Consider the following 19323-nt stretch of genomic DNA (forward strand, 5'->3'; position numbering starts at 1 on the left):
CCTCTTATGATTTGCTTCTCATTATCAGTACGCACTTTCTCCGCACTCAGGCATCGTCATGAGACCAGTTCCGAGACCCCCTTTGCAGAGTGACAATTGAGCTTGTCCAACGCCTTGGCAGTCGAGTTACGCCGAGTGTCATGGACTGTAGGTAGGTGCTGCATTGTGACTATTGTTTTCTCGTAAATCTGCCGTCTTTTGCCATGCTCGGTCACGCAGGCCCTCGGGCTCCATGTGCTGATCTTGAGCCGGATGCTCGCGGCCTTTTGGCCTGCGAGTTATGAGACAAGAGTGAATTCACAGGCAACGCTTTTTGAGTACGGAACCTTCCAGTGTCTATCTTAGCGTATGAAGGCTTTCGTAATTTATCTGTTGCCACATTTGTCACATACATATGAAGCTGTCGTCGGCCAGCCCGACGGACCCAGGGTCAATGCCCTGTAGACTTGAGCTCGTGACATGGGAAAATGCAAAAGATGATGCACCCGTACGCAAACTTGTTGGCCAAGTGTTAGAAACCACACTGGCACAGACACTGGGCGTCTACACATTGACCAGACAAGATAATGATGTGCGGCAGGCCTCGGTGTAACACCGTTGGTGTTACTCAAGGGTAGCAGTAACGGGCCGGCTGATACCACTCTGATGACGGCTACTATGGCTACCCGCGGCGACTATGCCGGTTGTCGCTGAGATTCCGTGTCAGAATCTGCACGAAGGAGCATTTTCCTTTGTTAGGAAGAATGTTTTTTTAAGAACACAATGGATAATACCGCAAAGCAGTGTATTCAGCCTCGCATATGTCTATAAATACCGCTATGCATCTCAACGCCTTGTAAAGCAAGGCAATATTAAAAAGACACCAAAATTGATATAAAACACATAAAGGCCACAGAAGAACAAAAAGACTGCCGTTCGCCTGTTCTATAGCACTGATCGGAGCGCTTCCAGTCAGTGCAGATCCGAACCGTAAACCGTTGTCGAGAAGTCTCGACGGAATAACATGTCTAGCCGTATATACATGGGTCTGCTATGCCAAGCAGCCCGAGAGACGAAGAAATTTGGGGAAAAAAGCAATACACACAGCCCGTGTATGTATCTGCATGCCGTGTTGTTGATGTGTGCTCATCGTCGGTCGTAGCCCTTGCGGCCGCGACAGTAGAGCCTGTGACCGTTGATCATGAACAATCGGCCCTACTCCCCTCGAGACGAGTCACTCGACGAAGTATTCGAGAACGATGTTGTGCTGCCGCGGCTTGACGGGTCGAGGTCAAGCGAGCCTCTGCGCGTGCAGCACGGGCTCACGCCGACAAAGCTCATCGTCTCAATCTGCGTGGGGTCGGACGCGCCAAACGTCATGCGAAAGTGCGAGAGCATCTCCTGGTGGCGGATGTTCTGTGTGGTGAGCGGGCGGTCGCGCGGGTGTGTCCGGCGGCGGCTCTGTGCGGCCTTGCGGTCGCGCTTCTCCTCCCGCTCCCTCTCCTTCTCCGGCGAGGAGGCGGAGGAGGAACTGAACGTGAGGACGCGGGCCAACCGGGACGTCGTCTTCTCGAGCTGCGGCCCGTCGTGCGAGGAGGAGCATTGGCTGGTTGTGGTTGTGGTTGTGGTGGTCGTGGTCAGCGCGGTGCTGCCGGCGGTGCTTAACTCGGTCGGGGAGACGGTGTCGGAGGCCCCGGACTTGCGGAGGGCGCGACGGAAGCGATCGCGGATAGCCATGGTTGTAAATGTGGAGGGACAAGGCAAAAAAGAGGGAAATTGAGGTTGAAGATTTGAGGTTGAGATTGATGAGGTTGGTCGGCGACGGAACGGATTTTACCCGGATAAGGGTTTCTGTTGGGGTGGCGGAGGGGGATTGGCGGGGAGGCTGGTGTATATAAAACGACGCGGGCGTTGGACGGCTTTCGGTGTTGGAGGCTACAGTCAGTGAATGATGACGAGCCCAAGCCTCCTGTGTCCTTGGAAGATGGGAAAATGGAGATAGAAAACAGGGATCGAGGGGGGGAGGGTTATATTAAATCGCCATTGATTGAGTGGTGGAGTATTCCGGCCGCTTGCAGACCTTTTTTTAGAATTTCTTTTAGTCCTTGTACCTCTGCAGAGGGAAAGTAAGGAAAAAGAAAAAAGAGCCTCGTCTTTAGTTAGTCGGGGAATCCGTCCAACCGGCAGGCAGGAAAGGTTGGTTCACCATAAACGCCTTGGCTGGTGGCTGCCCACGGGGTTTCGTTTTAGGTGCGTCCGGGGCTGCCAGAATCGGCAAGCAAGGTGTGTGAGTGGGACAGAGATACATGTGGTTAATGGAGTGTACTTTTTGCTCGCAGCCAGTAGCCGCAGTTTGGAGGTATTTAGCACCGCAGCCAAGGTATCGCTGGTAGCATCCTCCTGTTGATAACCAGTAACTAATGGCTTTGGGGACAGTACACTCCAACTCGGGCCAATTAAGCCTTGGAATGTACATAGCTGTCGGTGTGCACCGGATGAAGAATGGGAATAGGCCCTAACACACACTGCCTTGCCCAGAATTACAGCGGCCAACTGCGCTGGCCGGGCTGGCTACCGGCTGCCTACAGCAAGCAAAGGCGGTACTGGTTGCCTGCAGGCAAGCCCCTCTGGGCGCAGTGGAACCCAGTTCCCATCCAGTCCATCATCGCCCTCATGCGCGCTTTTCGTCCAACAAACGCAACCAAGGCAAATCCGTCTCAACGCGACACAACTCCCCGCATCGCATCAATGCATTGTGACATTACCTCGTCCCTTTCTCGTCCAACCCCCCCCCCCAAAAAAAAACTCGTCCTTTCGCTACGTTCAAACGGCCAGATGCGACTGCTGCCTGTCCACCACCAGCCTTCTACGCTAGGTTCTAGATTCTAGGTTCTAGAAGATCCTCCCTCGCTCCCACCAGTGACAGTTCCGGCCTCTCCGAGCCACTCGTTACCAAACCGGTGCCGCCCTCTGATGGTGAGCATGACGTCTTTGGCTGGCAGAGCGAGCGAACCAAAGCACGACCCTGCTCTGCCCCCGGAGACTCCGCCCAACAGACAGACCACTGGGCCACGGCGGTACTTTTGTCTCTTGGCTGAGCCTCGCTGACATTCTTCGTTGTCGCCGTCCTTTGCCCTGCTTGGCTAGGTCCCCCGCCTGTGGCTTGTCCTATGTTGCGCCATTCCTCGACAAGCACAAGTTCCCAGTGCTGCGAGTTCCCATTACACATGTATCGCCACGCAAAATACAACAGGCAACCTTCGCGGTTGCTTTAAAGCCGAGTCATCTCTTGCCGCCGTTGAAATCTGGACAGCCTCATCCGCGGCTCTCCAGATCGGCGTAGCGCTTCACACCCTCAACGGGCTCTCGAGACAACTCCCAAGCCATGCATGCCACTCAGTTGCTACGTTACCTGCCAACTTTAGCCCTACAACAAGCGGCGACACCCGACCGCTCGGGTCAGTGGTAGCCGGTGGTGCGCTGCAGGTGATCGACACTGCAGCAGATTTTTTTCCAGTGGCGTCGAGTTATGTTTTCTGCCTGCATCTTACAAAGGCATGCAAGCCTCAACTTAGTAGGCCTGGACCCCTGTTTGGGCCTGGTGGCAATAATCGCTGTTCCCGGTGTGGCTGTTCTCGACCGTCAAACTACTCGACCGTCATACTAGAACCATGCACTGAGTTTGAGAAAAAACAAAGAAGTTTTCTTCTACTCGGATATAGTAAATTATCGTAGACATTGCATGCAATGAGTTTTGCCTACGAAGTGTTCACGGCGGGACCGAGGCCAAGATGCTCATCGACTCGCTCTCTGGCGCCCCTTCCTCTACAGTCAACTCTTCGGCGATGCCTATAGGGCTGTGGTGAATTTGTCTGGTTACCTTTTTGCACCCGTCTAGATTATTCGGCATCCCTGATACGACAAGTATGACATACTCTGGATATTCGGGTTTTACAAAGCTGCTCGGCACACAACAAACCAGAGATGGTCATGTGCAATATCGCTATCGTTCGCGGCTGTAAACATGCCGAAGTCAAGAGAAAACGCACTTCGTGAAAAGCCAAACACCAGCAGGATCTTCGTTGCCGCGTAGGCATTGCATATATACATAGTTGTCTAATTATCTAAGATCCTGGACCTTTAAAAGCGAAAACAAACTGAAAAAAACGCCATCCATCCGGACCGTGCCATGTCCTTGTCACGAACAGTTATGCCTGTTCTCATCCTGCATCTTTGCGCCGCCTGTTTCGGCATCACTGTTTATCAAACCCGCATGTCCGTCCTGCGCATCCGCTCCCCGCTCCGTCCTACTCGCCGCGTCTTCCGCACCGCCGCCTGCCCGGTCGAACAGCTCCAGCTCGCTCGCGTCCTCCTCCTCGAACTGTGAGTAGCGGCGGTGCTTGCGCGCTCGGCCGCCCCACGTCGCGATGGCGCTCCGGGCCGAGTCCTTGGACACCTGCGGCGTGTTGGTGCCGAACAGCCCCGGGAACCAGTGCCGCGCGAACCGTCTCGCCGTCGGCATGGATCCGCAAATGACGAACAAGTTTCCCTCGACGAACCTATATTCTAGTCAGCGGGGTGTTGACGATATGCGGGGAAGAAGGGGGGAAGACGCACGTCCACACGTTGGCCGGTGCGGCGTCCCACGAGGGATCGGTGCTTCGCAGGGTGGCCGGAAGGTAGATAAGGCGCACGATGGAAGTGGCGACGGTGGCCGAGGCGATGGCGAAGATGGCGATGGCGCCCATCTTCTGGGCGCGGTCCATCTGGAGGCGCAGCACCATGGGGGTCGGCAGCAGGAACAGCATCACATCGGTGACGATGTTGGACACGGCCGTGGCCATGTAGAGGATGCCCGCGTCGAGGCACCAGCCGCCCTGCACGCGCACGTCGAACGACTTGCGCACGGGGCTGCAGCGGAAGATCATCATGCAGGTGATGACGATGCTGTAGGCCGCGACGATGGCGATGCTCGACCACGTGGCGAAACGGAACAGGCGACTCGGCGATAGCTGTAGGTAGATGGCCAGCAGCGAGAGCTTGGTGAAGCCGTTGCACAGCTGATAGACCGGGGCGGCGACGAAGACGAACTGGAAAGAGTTAGACGGTTCCGGTGGGAAGGTGGAAGGCGAAACGTACTATGGCGTATCGTTCGAAGCGCTCGAGAGGCATCTCCCATACGTGCGCGCACATGCCGCCTTCCAAGATGGAGTCTGTCACATAGATCCGGCGTTAGGGATTCCGACACAAGACAGGTTAGAAGCATGCCGACATACATGTGAGAAGGGCTTGCGTGACTAACGACATGAGCCATCCGAGAAACATGAAGGCTATCAATCAACGTCAGCAAGGTCTCGCCGGGCTGCAGCCGGCGCACGTGCCGTCATCAATCTGAAGCCCCTTTGACAGGTACAATTTCGTGTAAAACCTCTGCAGCAAAAATGCCAGCGCTAGCGGCCCGCCGATGCCAAAGGCCAGGAAGTGCTGCAGTCGGTGGTTCTGCCGGGGGTTGTCAAAGTCGGGTGTGACGCCGTCGGGCGGCAGCATCAAGACCGTGACGCCGTTGACGACGGGAAAGGAAGCCATGATGTGTGCGTCCCATGTCAGACGAAGCGCTCAAGAAACTCTCTCTGCGGAAAGAAAACCTGTCGAAGCTGGGAAGGGGGCGGTTCGCATATACAAATAAGGCAGAAGGAAGAAACTCCATTGCGACAGCCGAGCCGGCCAGGGGGGGCCAAGATTGCCCATACGATCCAGCGGGAGGGCAGAGCGGCGTCGATGGTGGACGAGATGCTGAATCATTGTAGGCCGACCCCCACGACGGGTAGGAAACGGGGGGCGCGGCGGAGACTAGGGAAGGATATAACACCCTAATTCAAACCCTATTTTCTTTGCGGTGAGTTGGGGCTATTTGAGCTGGGATATTCCATCCATGCTGGAGCATTTGGCCTGAAATGTGAGCAGTCATGCAGATCCCTGTTGGATGTGGGCGGAGAGTACACCCAACTATAACGAGGCAATTGACGCGGCATATTCCTTAGAAAAAGCGTTGGCTGAGAAATAGGTCAGCGAGAGCCGGCTCGACGACGTGCCGCAAGGGATTCAGCGACCAACAGCTAAAACTCTAAGTAACTTCGCTTGTGAGCACCTCGGCGGCCTCTCTGCACCAGATATTGTTGTCAGGTCACCTCTTGCACCCTAATTGCTTCACTTTGCTGGCCTGTGGACACCAATTATCTGGAAACGGCCCGGTGACCAGTGAGTAAGTGGATGGCCAGTTGTGGGTTGCTCGGTCTTGGCGACTGAAATCCGCGGTCGCAGAACCATGAGAATAATGAGGCAACGACTTTTTGTGTTTTTGAACTGTATCATGGTGCTTCTTTATATGTACCGCACAACGGACTGCACAACGAACGTATCAAACGGCTCATTTGCACAGAGTACCGTAGCTACCGTCAAGGTCAACGAGCAGCTTCTCTCAAGTCGATGGTCGAGTCAATGTTCACGGTCAACATCTCCTCACTGACTCGGCGACCTTCCCGTTTAGTATGCGCTTCTTCCCCACCACCGCCCTCTTGCCAACTCACAGCGGTGCATGAACGGGTCGAAGTGTTGGTAGAAATATTGGTAAATTGGCCAGTCTCATGCTGCAATAAACTTGCCACAATGAAGACCCCATCGCCGATAAGCCTTTCAATTCCCTCATCCAATGCCCGGCGGTGATGGAATCAGGTTGTATAAATTTAGCGTCCACCCCGCCTCGGAAGGGACGCTGATGATCCCCGACACCGGGACAAGCAGGATATGCCAATGCTGATCGCTCGTGGTTGAGTACGGACTCTATATCACATCAATTGATTCGCCGGCGTATTTGATTCGTCATGAAAGTTTCTGCAGCTGCCTCTGTAGTGCTAGCCGCTGCGGCATCTGCCGCCCCGGGCAGCCGATGCGTACGTCCTTCATGCAACAACCTTCACGATGGTATGAGGCTGACCTCGGTAGTGCACCGACTTGGCCGCCCAGGACTCGCTGCGCAACAAAGTCTTCCTGCCCGACAGCGCCGTCTACGATGCCCAGCTCAAGTCGTACTACTCGGCCAACGCCGCCCAGCGCGCCTGGTGCGTGGTGCTCCCCGAGTCGACCGCCGACGTGCAGGCCGTCGCGCGCACCATCACCCGCCGGCAGTGCCCCTTTGGCGTCCGTGCCGGCGGCCACTCGGCCTGGAAGGGCTCAAACGGCGTCAAGGACGGCATCACCGTCGACTTTAGCCACATGAACGCCACCACCTTTGACCCGGAGAGGCGCATCGCCGCGATCCAGCCCGGCGCGCGATGGGGATCCGTCTACGAGACCCTCCACCCGCACAACGTCACCGTCGTCGGCGCGCGCACCTCTGTCGTCGGCGTCGGCGGATTCACCACGGGTTCCGGTGTAAGCTGTGCTGTCTGGTGGGAGTGGGATGTTGCTGACCGGAGCGTAGTACTCGTTTCATACCAACGAACATGGCTTCTCCTGCGACAACGTCGCAAACTGGGAGATTGTCCTGGCCAACGGAACAGTCGTCAACGCCAACGCCAAGGAAAACGCGGACCTCTGGAAGGCGCAGAAGGGAGGCTCCGGCAACCTGGGCTTCGTGACGCGAGTCGACCAAGGTGAGTAACTTGGCCAACTTGCTCTGGTCAGCAGCTGACGAATGGCACAGTCACCATTCCCGGTACCCAGCTCTGGGGCGGCTTCACCCAGTACGACCTCGCCAAGCGCGACGACGTCTTCAAGGCTTACCTCAACTTCGTCGACAACACCAAGGACGGCTCGCCGGATCAAAACATCGTCGCCCTGTTCTGGGACAACAAGGATGGTTTCGCGCTCCGCTCCATCCTGACCAACGCCAACGGCGACGCGAACAGCACCGCCTTTGACGAGTACATGTCCCTCCCCAACATTGGCAGCACCTTGACGTCGGGTCCGGAAAAGGACATCATCCCCCAGTTCACCGGCCCGACGCCTCTGGGTCTCTAGTAGGTTGTGTATCCCTTTCAAAGACCATGAATACTGACCAGCGCCTGCAGCGCCAACTGGTTCACCGCCACGGCCAAGCACAGCTTCGAGGCGCTCGTCGCCATTGACGAGCTGCACCGCGCGCTCATCCCCAAGCTGCAAGCCGCCGCCCCGGACGCGACCTTCAGCACCCTCATCTCGCTGCAGCCGCTGACGCCCGCCATGGCCGCGCACGCGGCCCGGCAGGGAGGCAACGTCCTCGGCCTGGACGCGGTCGTGGCCGACGGGCCCAAGATCAACTGGCTCTTCTCCCTCACCGTCGACGACCCCGCGCATCAGGAGGCCATGCTGCCGGTCGCGCAGGAGTTCATGCACACGGTCAACAAGAAGCAGCGCGACATGAAGACCTACGAGCCGTGGATCTTCCTCAACTACGCCTGGCGTGACCAGCAGCCGTTTACCCACTACGGGGCTAGGAATAGGGCGCTGCTAGCGGCCGTGTCGGCCGTCTACGACCCGAGGAGCGTCTTTCAGAAGCTGCGCAAGACTGGGTTCAAGCTGGATGGAAGGAGCTGAAGGGCCTGCTGCTTCTCTTTTTCGTAAGAGGCAAAAGTTGAGATGGAGGGTTTTGGGTGGTGAGGGACTTGATGTAATTTACGAAAAGTGATGAGACATGAGACAGATGAATGAGATATGTATGATTGATATGATGAGAATGAGAGATGGGATCAAGGATAAATAAGGATAAATAAGGATAAATAGAAGTGTGATGGATCCGACGCGAATAGATTAAGAGATTAGGCTCTCAAAGGATGTGTGACCGTGTTGGGCATGATCAGACAAGCAGAGGAGAGACGAGATGAAGGTGAACACACGACCAACAGGGCATGACGAAATCATTACCTTTACTTTCCAGGCTCAGCTGGCAGCCACCCGGAGAATCGATGCTGGATGTGACTTGCCCATTGAATATGCACGCATTTTTTTGCCAACCATGGACGCTGTGGCGCTCGTGGCGCATCTAGACTCATCGCGTCGGTGCCGGACTCGGCCTGCCTCTACTGGTAGGAGGCGTGTCGAGCGAGCCCTTGTTGGTATTCTAGCAGACATATGTTTGGATTACGTTTACCAGAGTGTGCAGAGCTCGATGCTGTGTTGAACTTGATCCTTGGTCAAAGGCTATTTTGGGTAGCTGGTCGTGCTACCAAGCACCATTCCCGACGCGCGTCGATGTTGACTTTGTCCAGCGCCCCACGACCTAGTATGGATCAGTTGGATCAATGAGGTGTCTCAAACGTCACTGGCGTGGCCAGCCAAGACGTCCGAACTGTGTGTGTATAGGTGCTTTCTTGACCCCTTAATTGCCACCTATCCGGGACACTACCCCAAAACGGCCTCCCATCACACTTGGGGGCCAATAACTAGGGAGGCCGCGTGCCGTTGCTGGCTTGAACAAGATGCCGTTATCCGCGTAGCTAGTTGGTTTCCACTGAGGAGTTAGAGGAGTCTGTGTTGCCCACGCCATTGCGTGGACGTGATGAGTGAACTCAATCATATTCCCCCACAGATAATAAACAGGTTTGTGGTGGGAAGCCTTGCTTAAAATGCACTGGGGGGTCGCTCGCGTGCAACATTTCCCTTTCCTTCGGTCCATCTGTCGCAGGAGAACGATTCAGTCCCCTTTGACGTCCACTCGCGCCCTCAATCGCGCCTTCGCCACCAATAGCTCTTCCAACTACTCTTTCGGAACACCCCAAATAACAAGCAATCCGAATTTCGAGAAAGAGTGCTCCGACCGGAGGTACCGGCACGCCACCAAGTTTCGGCGGCTTTGCGAAATGACTTGAGGCCTCGCAGCATTTTGCCACGCGCTCGCTGTAGTCATCACTCACTTATGCTCTCGGCTCAAATGATGACCTCAAAGAGCGTACTGGCCGGTGGAGGGCAATTCGTTGCCTCGCTGCGCTTCGTTTCCCACAGGCTATTGCGGACCACCCCCCGTCTCACTGCGCAAATAGCAATCTGCTTCATATTCGTCTACTTCCTCGCGACGTTTACGCCGACCTCGCTGTTTTGGGAAGGGTATGAGAACATTCTACCTTGGGGTTCCTTCAACCCGTCAATCACCAAGTCCACAGACGATGTGCGCGTCGTAGTCTTTGGGTCGCAGGATGTCTTTGGCAGCGCAGTGCCCGCCTCGGATTCGTCGAGGTCATCGTGGACTCTGCAGCTCTGCAAAGAGGTATGCTCTCTTGTAGACCGGCGAACGCCACTGCTTCAACACAGACTAACGTCTCGTACCTAGATGGGCTGCACATCGTACCGCTCTCTGGTACCGCCGGAAAATGCGCAACCCGCATTAACATCGAACCAAATTTACCAAACCGCAGTCGACGAGTTTCTGGCGTCCGTCGAAGGCGCGGACCTGCTCGAGTCGCCGGCTTCCGATTACGAGTTTCTCAAGTCGCAGTACCCTGTTCCGACGGTGTCGGATCTCACATCGCAAGTACGCCAGTTCCTTTCCACCCCGCCAGAAAGAACGCAGTCGAGGAGCACCGTCTGGATCTTCAGCTTCGGGACGTGGGAGGTATGGAACCTGGCCGCTCTGCCCATCGAGACGGCGAATGATGTTCTCGACGACATGGTGCAACACATTTTCCAACAGGTCGAGCTCCTGTACCTCAAAGCCCTCAACCCAAAGTCGATTGCGTTTTCCAGTTTCTGGACCGGCATGAGCTCAAAGTCCATGAAGAAGTTAATGGCCCCAACCGCGCCGCAAAAAATCGACGACCGGGCGCTCGAATCGTTTCGTATACTCGTACCACAGCTTTTCGACATGACCCTCGCGCCGGTATGGCAGACTCGCCCGATGCCGCCGTATCCTCACACGCGAGCGGAGCACATGCGCAACGCCGTAGCGTTGACGCAACGCTGGAACCGACAGGTCGAGAGACAAATGGCGGCGTGGCAGGACAAGGGGCGGTCGAAGCCGGACGGCGTGGACAAGGAACAGGTGTTGAACACCAGCGAGCAGCCCACGAGCGACTCTGCCATCAAAGACTTTGTGGATGCCTTGCCGGTGGACATGCGCCCGAAAACGGGCGCGGTCAACCTCGCCTTTGCGCCGTATCCGAAACGACTGGGCTCGCAACTGGCGACGGTGACTGGGATGACGGACCTGATGATGAATGCGGCGATGCGGCAGAGTGGCGCGTATGACTCGGCTGGGAACGGAGCGCCGGCGGCGAACGAGTCGCTGCTCTTCGCGAATACATGGGACCCGTGCTTCGCGAGCGCGATGGATATACCCGGACAGGGTGAGCGTGACGAAACGTCGTGCAGCGCGCCCGATGACTATTTGTTTCATGACGCTGCTACTCTGAACCAACGAGCTGTTGACGATGTTGCGTCGAGGATGGCGAGACTCGTTCTGGAGGGGCTCTTTCCACCGCTACGCAAGTAAGCGGCGCCATGTAATGTCGTTGTGATCTTTTAGTGACTCGGCTCTGCAATATCAGCCATTGAGTTTTCGTGATGAGCTTCCGGAGGGAACAGAAGCTTCCAAATCTTGAATAGACCCATGAGGTCTCCTTCAACAGTGCCAAACAACTCCTCATCCACCCAGCCCTCAGTATATCTACCTCCAAAGTTTATGATCCAGGCGTTGTTATCCTTGTCAATCAGAACATTTTCCGCCGTAGCGTCGCCCCAAACAATTCCGGCCTTGTGTAGCGCAGCGAGGCCATCGTCGAGCTGCTGCATCCAGACTCGCCGTAGCTGGTGCGACGGGTAGTCGGGCTCTTCATGGATGGCTCCCAAAGCGTGAGGAAGGTCCGTGCCGTCAATGTAGGATAGAAGAATCCCGGCAAGGAAATATTTACTGTCAATAACAACACCATGTACACGACAAGTGTTCAGCCCCTGCTGGTAAAGGCCAGAATCAGCGATAGCCCGGTAATTGCTCAGCTCCCCCAAGGCGCCGACAATTGAATGGCAGGCCTTGTAGAAACACACAATAGCTCCATCTTTGATTAAAACCCTTCTGGGTCGTCTGTGTATTGATTCTTGTAGATTTTCCGGGCTTAGAATAATATCAGCTGGTTCATAAAGAACCGTCCACTGCTCCAGTTCATCGAGCCACATTTTGTTGGCGAAGGCGCGGCCTCCGGGGACTCGGTCGTTGCATGTGAAAATGTGGCGCGGCTCAGGCTTTTCATTGATAAAATACGAGTGAAAAAGGTACCATTCAGGAGAGAGCCTGTCTTGGTGGGATATCTCTGTCTCGTTGGGATCGTCCGCGGGGGGTGCGAGGTCGGTAAGAAGCTGCATGAACGGAGACATGACCCAATCAAAGAGCTTGGTCGTGTCGATATTACCGTGAAAGTTCTCGTCCGGTTGGATGAGCTCTAGGAATTTCTGGACATTGTCGGGAGAGTTGATGAAGTACGAGGGCCTGATTTCGATGCTGAAGACTGTCCCGTTGCGACGAACCTTGAACGTGGCATTATGGCCGTCTTCATCGTCGCCCCAAACAAGACTTCGGATTTGATAGTTGGGCGTGTCCGCCATGGATATGAGAGTGAGTATGTTTCTGCGTTTTTTTCTCGTTCTTGGCTGAGTGTGAAGAAAGGTGAAGAAAGGTGAAGAAAGGAAAAGAGTGGCAGCTTGGCAGGAGTCAAGACGCCTCATTTTATATCAAGCCACTGCACTGTGGCGCATTTTCTGTACACGCCTTGTGTAAGTTACATAGTCATCGCAACATTAATTCACCAGTGTAAAAATGTAAGAAAAATGTGATTGGTCTGTTGAAAATTTCAGGCGTACCTCTTTGTTGCACCAGGGCAGTATAGCACACCTGCTGTGGGACACTCGATTAACCGAGTAAGCTACATACAGTGCTTAACAGACAGTTGTGGTTTATTCCCTAGCTGTGGCGACATGACAAGACAGACACGCCGTGATGGACGATTCCGAAATTTACATTTGCACTTGTGTTGTTTCTATTATCCTGTAAATGGGCTATGGCTATGCAGACATGTAGTTTGTACTGTCAGTCCTCTGGCTCCTCCTACCCTGGCTGTACTCTCGGTCAAGTACGCAACTCCGGGCTTTCAAGGAATGGGTAATACTCCTGTGCTACTTCGTACTCAAGCTCTTCTAGACAACATTACTAAATCAAAGAAACATCACCTTCTCCGCAGATCCCCCCATTTCACGGAAACAATCTCTCTGCTTAGCCTCTCGGCAACTTCTCTTCTCAGAACGGGGTGGGTCTCGGCGGTATTCTTGGACTCGCTCGGCCTGCTGGATCGTCAGCCATGACGTAGATTTCTCGTACAGAACTCGCTTGATGCAGTAGTCACCTTTAATTATTTAAAGGAGGCCTGCCCCTAGGTGTTTGGAAGACCCGGTGTGTGTAAGAACCACGCTCGTGGACTCTCCAGGCTACGTATCTAAATCATCCACCATGCGACTCCCACAGATGCTGGCCGCCATCGCGGGCTTGCTCTTGACCAATTCTGCCGTCGCCGAGCCCGTGGACTACATCATCGTCGGCGGTGGCACGTCCGGCCTGCTGCTGGCCAACCGGCTGTCGCGCGATCCCGGCACCACCGTGACTGTCATCGACCCGGGGTCCGACGAGAGGCAAAACGCTGTTGTCAAATCTCCGAATGACTGGCTGCAGATACTCAGTAGCTACGTCGCCGAGCAGCATGTCTCGGTCAACCAACCGCACGCCAATAACCGAAAGCTCACCTTCTACTCTGGTCGAGGTATTGGTGGCACAAGCCTCATCAACGGTGTGTCAAGGTCGAGCCGAGTTGAAGTCGCGCGGTACTGATCAAAACAGGCATGACATATATCCGAGGAGACGCAACCGAGTTCGATTCCTGGGAGAAGCTTGGAAACAAAGGATGGAACTGGGAAACGATGATGAAGTACTACAAGACGCTGGAGGACTTTGTCGCTCCCCAGGAGTGGCAAGTTGACGCCGGCGCGACATTTGACCCGCAGGTCCACGGCACCGCCGGCGATATTCACACCTGCTTCAACCCGAGACTTCTCAACGGATCGTGGTACGCCGCGACCGTTGAAGCGTGGTCGTCTCTTGACGTCTCCAAGATCAAGGACGTCAACTCTGGTTCGGTCCGTGGATTCGACGTCTGGCCGCAGACGATTGACGCAAAGACGAACACTCGATGGGATGCCGCATCGGCCTTTTACTGGCCTATTTCCGACAGCCGCGCCAACCTCAAGCTCATCAACGGTACCGTCACCAAGCTGCTGTGGGACGATGCCAAGACGGAGCGCGACGGAGCGCGGGCGTCGGGCGTCGAGTACACCAGCGCAGAGGGCGACGTCTTGCAGCTGAGAGCAAAGGAGCAGATCATCCTCGCAGCCGGGGCTCTCAAGACGCCGCTGATCCTGGAAAGCAGCGGCATCGGACAATCAGCCCGCCTCGAGGAGCACGGCATCCCTGTGATCGTAGACCTACCCGGCGTCGGCGAGAACCTCGTCGACAACCCACTCGTCCCGTACGTGTACAAGAGCGACTTTTCCACGGATGGGTACACCCCGTACTCGACCTTCCTGACCGCCCGGCAGCTGTTCGGCGACGCCACGTCCGACCAGGCCTCGTCCGTCCGGGCCGCGATCCCGCAGTGGGCGCAGCAAGTCGTGGACCGCAGCAACGGCGCGCTCAACGTCTCCGCGATCGAGACGCTGATGACGCTGCAGCACGACCTCATCTTCCGCCAAAACGCGACCATCGTGGAGGTCGTGCAGGCCGCGCAGGCCGGCGCCCTCAGCGGCGCCGCCTGGAACCTGCTGCCCTTCAGCCGCGGCAGCGTGCACGTCTCCGCCAACGGGCCGGCGATCGATCCGCGGTTCCTGGCCGTCGACTACGACCTGGAAAGCACCGTCGCCATCGGCAAGGTGGTCAGGGCCTTTTACAACTCGAGCCGGATCCGTCCGCACGTCACCGGGTACCTGAACCCGTCCGCGGAGCAGCTGCCGGAGAACGCATCCGAGGAGGACTGGCGCAGGTTCGTCCCCGGCGCGGTGGGACCGAACAACCACCCGCTGGGCACCGCGTCGATGATGGCGCGGGAGTTGGGCGGCGTGGTGGATGCCAAGCTCAAGGTGTACGGGACGGCGAACGTGCGTGTGGTGGACGCGTCGACGGTGCCGACGCAGCTGAGCGGACACTTGACGGCTACCATCTATGCCATTGCAGAGAGGGCATCGGAGTTTATCCTGCACAAGTGTTGATTGCGGATGAATGTGAAACGCATTGCGTGTCAGGTCGGACCACGGACGAGGACGGGACGAGGCGGAATCCAGTGCAACGGCGTGCGCGCGAGCGGCATCATCTGGCAGGAATGGCTCGGCAAGATAGCGGGATATCCTGCAATGACTAAATAGTCCTGTGGCAAACGGTTCAGCGAGCCAACCCAGCCGACAGACCAAGCGTGGGCAGGTATGATGTCCAAGGGCTCAAGGCGTTAAGTTATGAACAGTTAACAAGGCTTTACTTGCTCTTGTTTCAAATTACACCCCGTCAAGGCGGGCACTAAAACGGCGGTTTCATGCAAACAACCTGGTATGATGGAGTTTCCAAGAGAAAGCTTACGAACTGAGTCGACAGGTCGGATGAGCAGCCTGGAGCGTCGGCCATGATCTTCGGCCAGTGAATTGAACGGCTGCATAAAGGTACGGAGTAATCGTTTATTAGGCGAGGCAATTAACTGTGATAACCACAAATCAACCTCCGCATTGTGGGGTGGCAACCCAAATCTTGTCTGTAGAACAACTATCGAGGTGATAATTATCTAGTCTTCTACTGACTCTGTGGTTTTCCACATTAAGCTGCTGAGAAGCCGTGAACGCGCCCATAACGGCCAGCGCCGCTGCCCTAATACGGTAGACGGCACGCATGATGAGAGTCGCATCATGCTAGACAGGCCTAGAAGGCCGACCCACGACGTGCAGGAGCGACATGCCTAATGCAAGCTTATAAGCGGACTTGCAGCCATGCTCATGCTCAGTGCTCAACATGGGATGTCCGTAAAACACTCAACCGCCGACGCCGACCGACACCTTCTTCGCCTGGTGATCGACAACCTGAGTCTACGCCTTCACTCCAACCTTCACCACCACTCATCCACGCAATTTCTAGGCTTTGGAATTCTCAACGATTAGCGTCGAGCGACACTTCGAGTGATGTGTCGGGTAATGCCGCCAGGGGTATTTTGCTGATCTTGACTAGGTTTTTCAGCAATCAGGAGAACGGCATCGCGTCCCGAGACTAGGAGGGGAGCAAAACGGCATGCCATCGGCCGTGTTCTTGAAACCCAAAGCTCATGACAGCCACTCCCGGCTGGCTCCAAATGCCCAGCTCGATCCTTTGATAAAGCCTCTTTTTTTTCCGAGTTACTCTTCTGGGTGTGATTACGCACTTTCAACAGTCACTCATGGTACCGGGCAACCAGGATGGCAACAGCATAGTTACATAGATCGTAAGTCGCACTTATTTCATTGTCTTTTGGAAAAACAAGAAATATAGCATAGAGCTTCTGTACAGGACGCTCAAAAGGAGAGAAGAACTATGCTACATATCACTCAATGGAAATTATAACAAATATAGGAAGTGAAAGGCGTAGCCCCCGACACCTACAGTCGCAAGCCCCGCCATCGAATGAAACCACACAACACGTTTAATGCGTGTAAACTGGACGAGACTCAACCCGCTCTAGGTATACTGCTTTGATATTAACCGTGGCCCTTCTTCTGGCGCTAGATTCTACACTCATAGTTCAATGGGCACAGGTATAGCCACGAGTCTTGCCGAGCAATGCACAAGCGGTATTATTAGCATCACAGATAATTCCGTCAAGCCTACTGGACCGTCTCGCCTTCGGCATGATGCTAGAAGCATACCTGTACGTCGCTGCAGAGTGTCTTGCCAGGGCGCATTGTTCACGGTTCCATAGTCAGTCATGCAACCGACTCAGTCCCAGTGCCCAAGACTTGACGCCGCACCCTGCATCGATTGGAAGCGCGGTGCGCTTACATGACTAGTCGCGCGATTCATTGGGAGAGGAAGGCGCAGCAAAGAAGACTTGCAGCGACGCAGGACGGCAGTTCATGTATATAATGGACGGTAATTGCCCAAGTCAACAGGCTTTTTCTCCAGCCTCACCGCGCCAACTACTTTCGCTTTCACTGTCAACTTCGAAAACCACTGAAAAACAACAACTTTGAAAAAGAAAACAGCTGCCCTCGCCACGATCTCTCCAGACAACCACACCATTTCATCTCCCCACTCTCACTCACATTCAAGATGAAGGCCTCCGTCGTCCTCGCTCTTTCCGCCAGCCTCGCCGCCGCTCACCCCCTCAGCAAGCGCCAGGCCGAGCTCGCGCCGTTCTTCGAACCCCACCCCGAGTCCGGCACCTGCCGCGACCCCCACCCCGGCGGCGACGACACCGGCAAGACCGAGTTCTGCGTCGGCACCAAGGTGTACTGCGCCGAGGGCTTCTACAAGCTCTTCGACGAGCCCATCAAGACCGAGGCCGAGTGCATCGCCTCGCGCGAGAAGACCGCCAAGAAGCTGCCCTTCCTGCAGCCCGACCAGTCCGCCTGCGGCGTGGACTTCAAGAACAAGAAGGCCAAGTCCGAGGCCTGCCAGGGCACCGAGAAGTACTGCCGCAACGGCTTCTTCAAGGCTTTCAAGGAGGAGGTCGCCAACGCGGAGGAGTGCCGTGCGGCCAGAGACGATCCCGCCGACGCCAAGGACAAGAACGAGAACAAGAACGGCGAGACCGAGACCCCCGCTACTCCCGTGACTCCCGCCGAGGAGGCCAAGACTCCCACCGAGGAGAGCAAGGGCGAGACCGAGACCCCCGCTACCCCTGAGACTCCCGCCGAGGAGGCCAAGACTCCCACCGAGGAGAGCAAGGACGAGACCGAGACCCCCGCTACCCCTGAGACTCCCGTCGAGGAGACCCCCGCGACCCCCGAGACTCCCAAGGAGGAGGGCAGCGGCGAGACCCCCGTAACCCCCGTCAATCCCGAGGCTCCCAAGGAGGAGGGCAACGGCGAGACCTCTGAGACTCCCACAACCCCCGAGGCCCCCACAACCCCCGAGGAGCCTGCCACCCCCGAGGAGCCTGCCACCCCCGAGCAGCCCGCCACCCCCGAGGAGGAACTGCCCGAGTGCGAGGATGTGGTACCCGAGGACCCCGCCACTCCGGGGGTCCCCGCCGCCCCCGAGACTCCCGAGACCCCCGAGACCCCTGCCACTCCTGAGGCTCCCAAGGACGAGGGCAAGGGCGAGACCGAGACCCCCGCTACCCCGGAGACTCCCGTCGAGGAGACTCCCGCGACCCCCGAGACTCCCGAGACTCCCAAGGAGGAGGGCAGTGGCGAGACCCCCGCAACCCCCGCCACTCCCGACGCTCCCAAGGAGGAGGGCAAGACCGAGACTCCTGAGGCTCCCAAGGACGAAGGCGAGACCGAGACCGAGACCCCCGCGACTCCTGAGACTCCTAAGAAGGAGAGCAAGTAAAGTTGGTCGGAGGGATCTTGCCAAAGCCGTGATGCCGGTAGGCTAGGCTGGATATCTTCACCAGCTGGGGTTGGGAAGCAGTGTTCAGGGAATAGCCTGTCAGAATAGCAGCCACATAGACATGAATATTACCTGACACTGTCTGCTGTTACCATGTTTTCCGATGGAGATGTCCATCTTTTTACCCGAATGTGCTCAATACCGGTGCCCACTGGCCGGATAGCTTGCCTTCAAGAGGCTCCGATAAACGCGCTGTGAAGCAAGCAGCACGCGTTTCGCTTGCAACTTTCTAGTTCATTCTAAGCCCTCGGCTGTTGACGAGCCTGGAGTGCTCCACGTTTTCGAGCGACTCGGAGCGGTCTCTCGATTTCGACGGCAAAGTCGAGCCGGATTTCGCGCAGAAGTGACGCGTCGCACTTGGCAATTTGCTCTTTTCTCTTCATGCAAGGGACTCTTTCCTTTTGAAATGACCCCGCACAGCCACGGAAACGTGCTTTCCTCCCCGCGTCTTTGGGCAGCAACGGAGCCTTCTTGACGGCTTGCGACCTGCGTCACCGCACCCTTTCGCGCCGAGCAAGACCAACAAAGAATCGGACAATACGGTCGCTCAAGTGAGGGCCAGTTTCGAAACCAGATCTCGTTTGCGGAGCCAGAAAACCATCAGCGGTCAATGATGAACAAGGTCGACAGTAAGTAGGACTGCTGCTTGACTCAAACACTGAGACCGTCGCTACCCGACCCGACCGACCTCTTTCTTTTTTGTTCCTTCTTTTTTT

General features: G+C 56.1%; 7 protein-coding genes across 7 annotated transcripts; 4 read left to right on the forward strand and 3 right to left on the reverse strand.

The window, feature by feature from the left end:
* Window positions 1-1194: 1194 nt before the first annotated feature.
* ISF_08631 (hypothetical protein) lies at window positions 1195-1716 on the reverse strand (the record flags this gene model as incomplete). The annotated part of the gene is made up of 1 exon (XM_018852234.1): window positions 1195-1716. The coding sequence occupies one exon, from the start codon at window positions 1714-1716 to the stop codon at window positions 1195-1197; it is 522 nt and encodes a 173-aa protein (XP_018700560.1).
* Window positions 1717-4177: 2461 nt separating this feature from the next.
* Window positions 4178-5565, reverse strand: ISF_08632 (Pth11-like protein; the record flags this gene model as incomplete). Its single annotated transcript, XM_018852235.1, has 5 exons — window positions 4178-4538; window positions 4597-5069; window positions 5119-5192; window positions 5278-5309; window positions 5357-5565. The coding sequence occupies 5 exons, from the start codon at window positions 5563-5565 to the stop codon at window positions 4178-4180; spliced, it is 1149 nt and encodes a 382-aa protein (XP_018700561.1).
* Window positions 5566-6860: 1295 nt separating this feature from the next.
* Window positions 6861-8553, forward strand: ISF_08633 (FAD-binding, type 2; the record flags this gene model as incomplete). Its single annotated transcript, XM_018852236.1, has 5 exons — window positions 6861-6929; window positions 6982-7410; window positions 7460-7631; window positions 7682-7997; window positions 8049-8553. The coding sequence occupies 5 exons, from the start codon at window positions 6861-6863 to the stop codon at window positions 8551-8553; spliced, it is 1491 nt and encodes a 496-aa protein (XP_018700562.1).
* A 1336-nt stretch (window positions 8554-9889) lies between these two features.
* Window positions 9890-11440, forward strand: ISF_08634 (hypothetical protein; the record flags this gene model as incomplete). The annotated part of the gene is made up of 2 exons (XM_018852237.1): window positions 9890-10219; window positions 10283-11440. The coding sequence occupies 2 exons, from the start codon at window positions 9890-9892 to the stop codon at window positions 11438-11440; spliced, it is 1488 nt and encodes a 495-aa protein (XP_018700563.1).
* Window positions 11441-11469: 29 nt separating this feature from the next.
* Window positions 11470-12546, reverse strand: ISF_08635 (Protein kinase-like domain protein; the record flags this gene model as incomplete). The annotated part of the gene is made up of 1 exon (XM_018852238.1): window positions 11470-12546. The coding sequence occupies one exon, from the start codon at window positions 12544-12546 to the stop codon at window positions 11470-11472; it is 1077 nt and encodes a 358-aa protein (XP_018700564.1).
* Window positions 12547-13444: 898 nt separating this feature from the next.
* On the forward strand, window positions 13445-15249 carry ISF_08636 (GMC oxidoreductase; the record flags this gene model as incomplete). The annotated part of the gene is made up of 2 exons (XM_018852239.1): window positions 13445-13778; window positions 13829-15249. 2 exons carry the CDS (start codon window positions 13445-13447, stop codon window positions 15247-15249), a joined length of 1755 nt encoding a protein of 584 aa, XP_018700565.1.
* Window positions 15250-17320: 2071 nt separating this feature from the next.
* On the forward strand, window positions 17321-18547 carry ISF_08637 (hypothetical protein; the record flags this gene model as incomplete). Its single annotated transcript, XM_018852240.1, has 1 exon — window positions 17321-18547. One exon carries the CDS (start codon window positions 17321-17323, stop codon window positions 18545-18547), a length of 1227 nt encoding a protein of 408 aa, XP_018700566.1.
* Between the last annotated feature and the right edge of the window lie 776 nt (window positions 18548-19323).

Source organism: Cordyceps fumosorosea (assembly GCF_001636725.1).
Source record: "Cordyceps fumosorosea ARSEF 2679 chromosome Unknown scaffold_33, whole genome shotgun sequence".
Lineage (NCBI taxonomy): Eukaryota > Fungi > Ascomycota > Sordariomycetes > Hypocreales > Cordycipitaceae > Cordyceps > Cordyceps fumosorosea.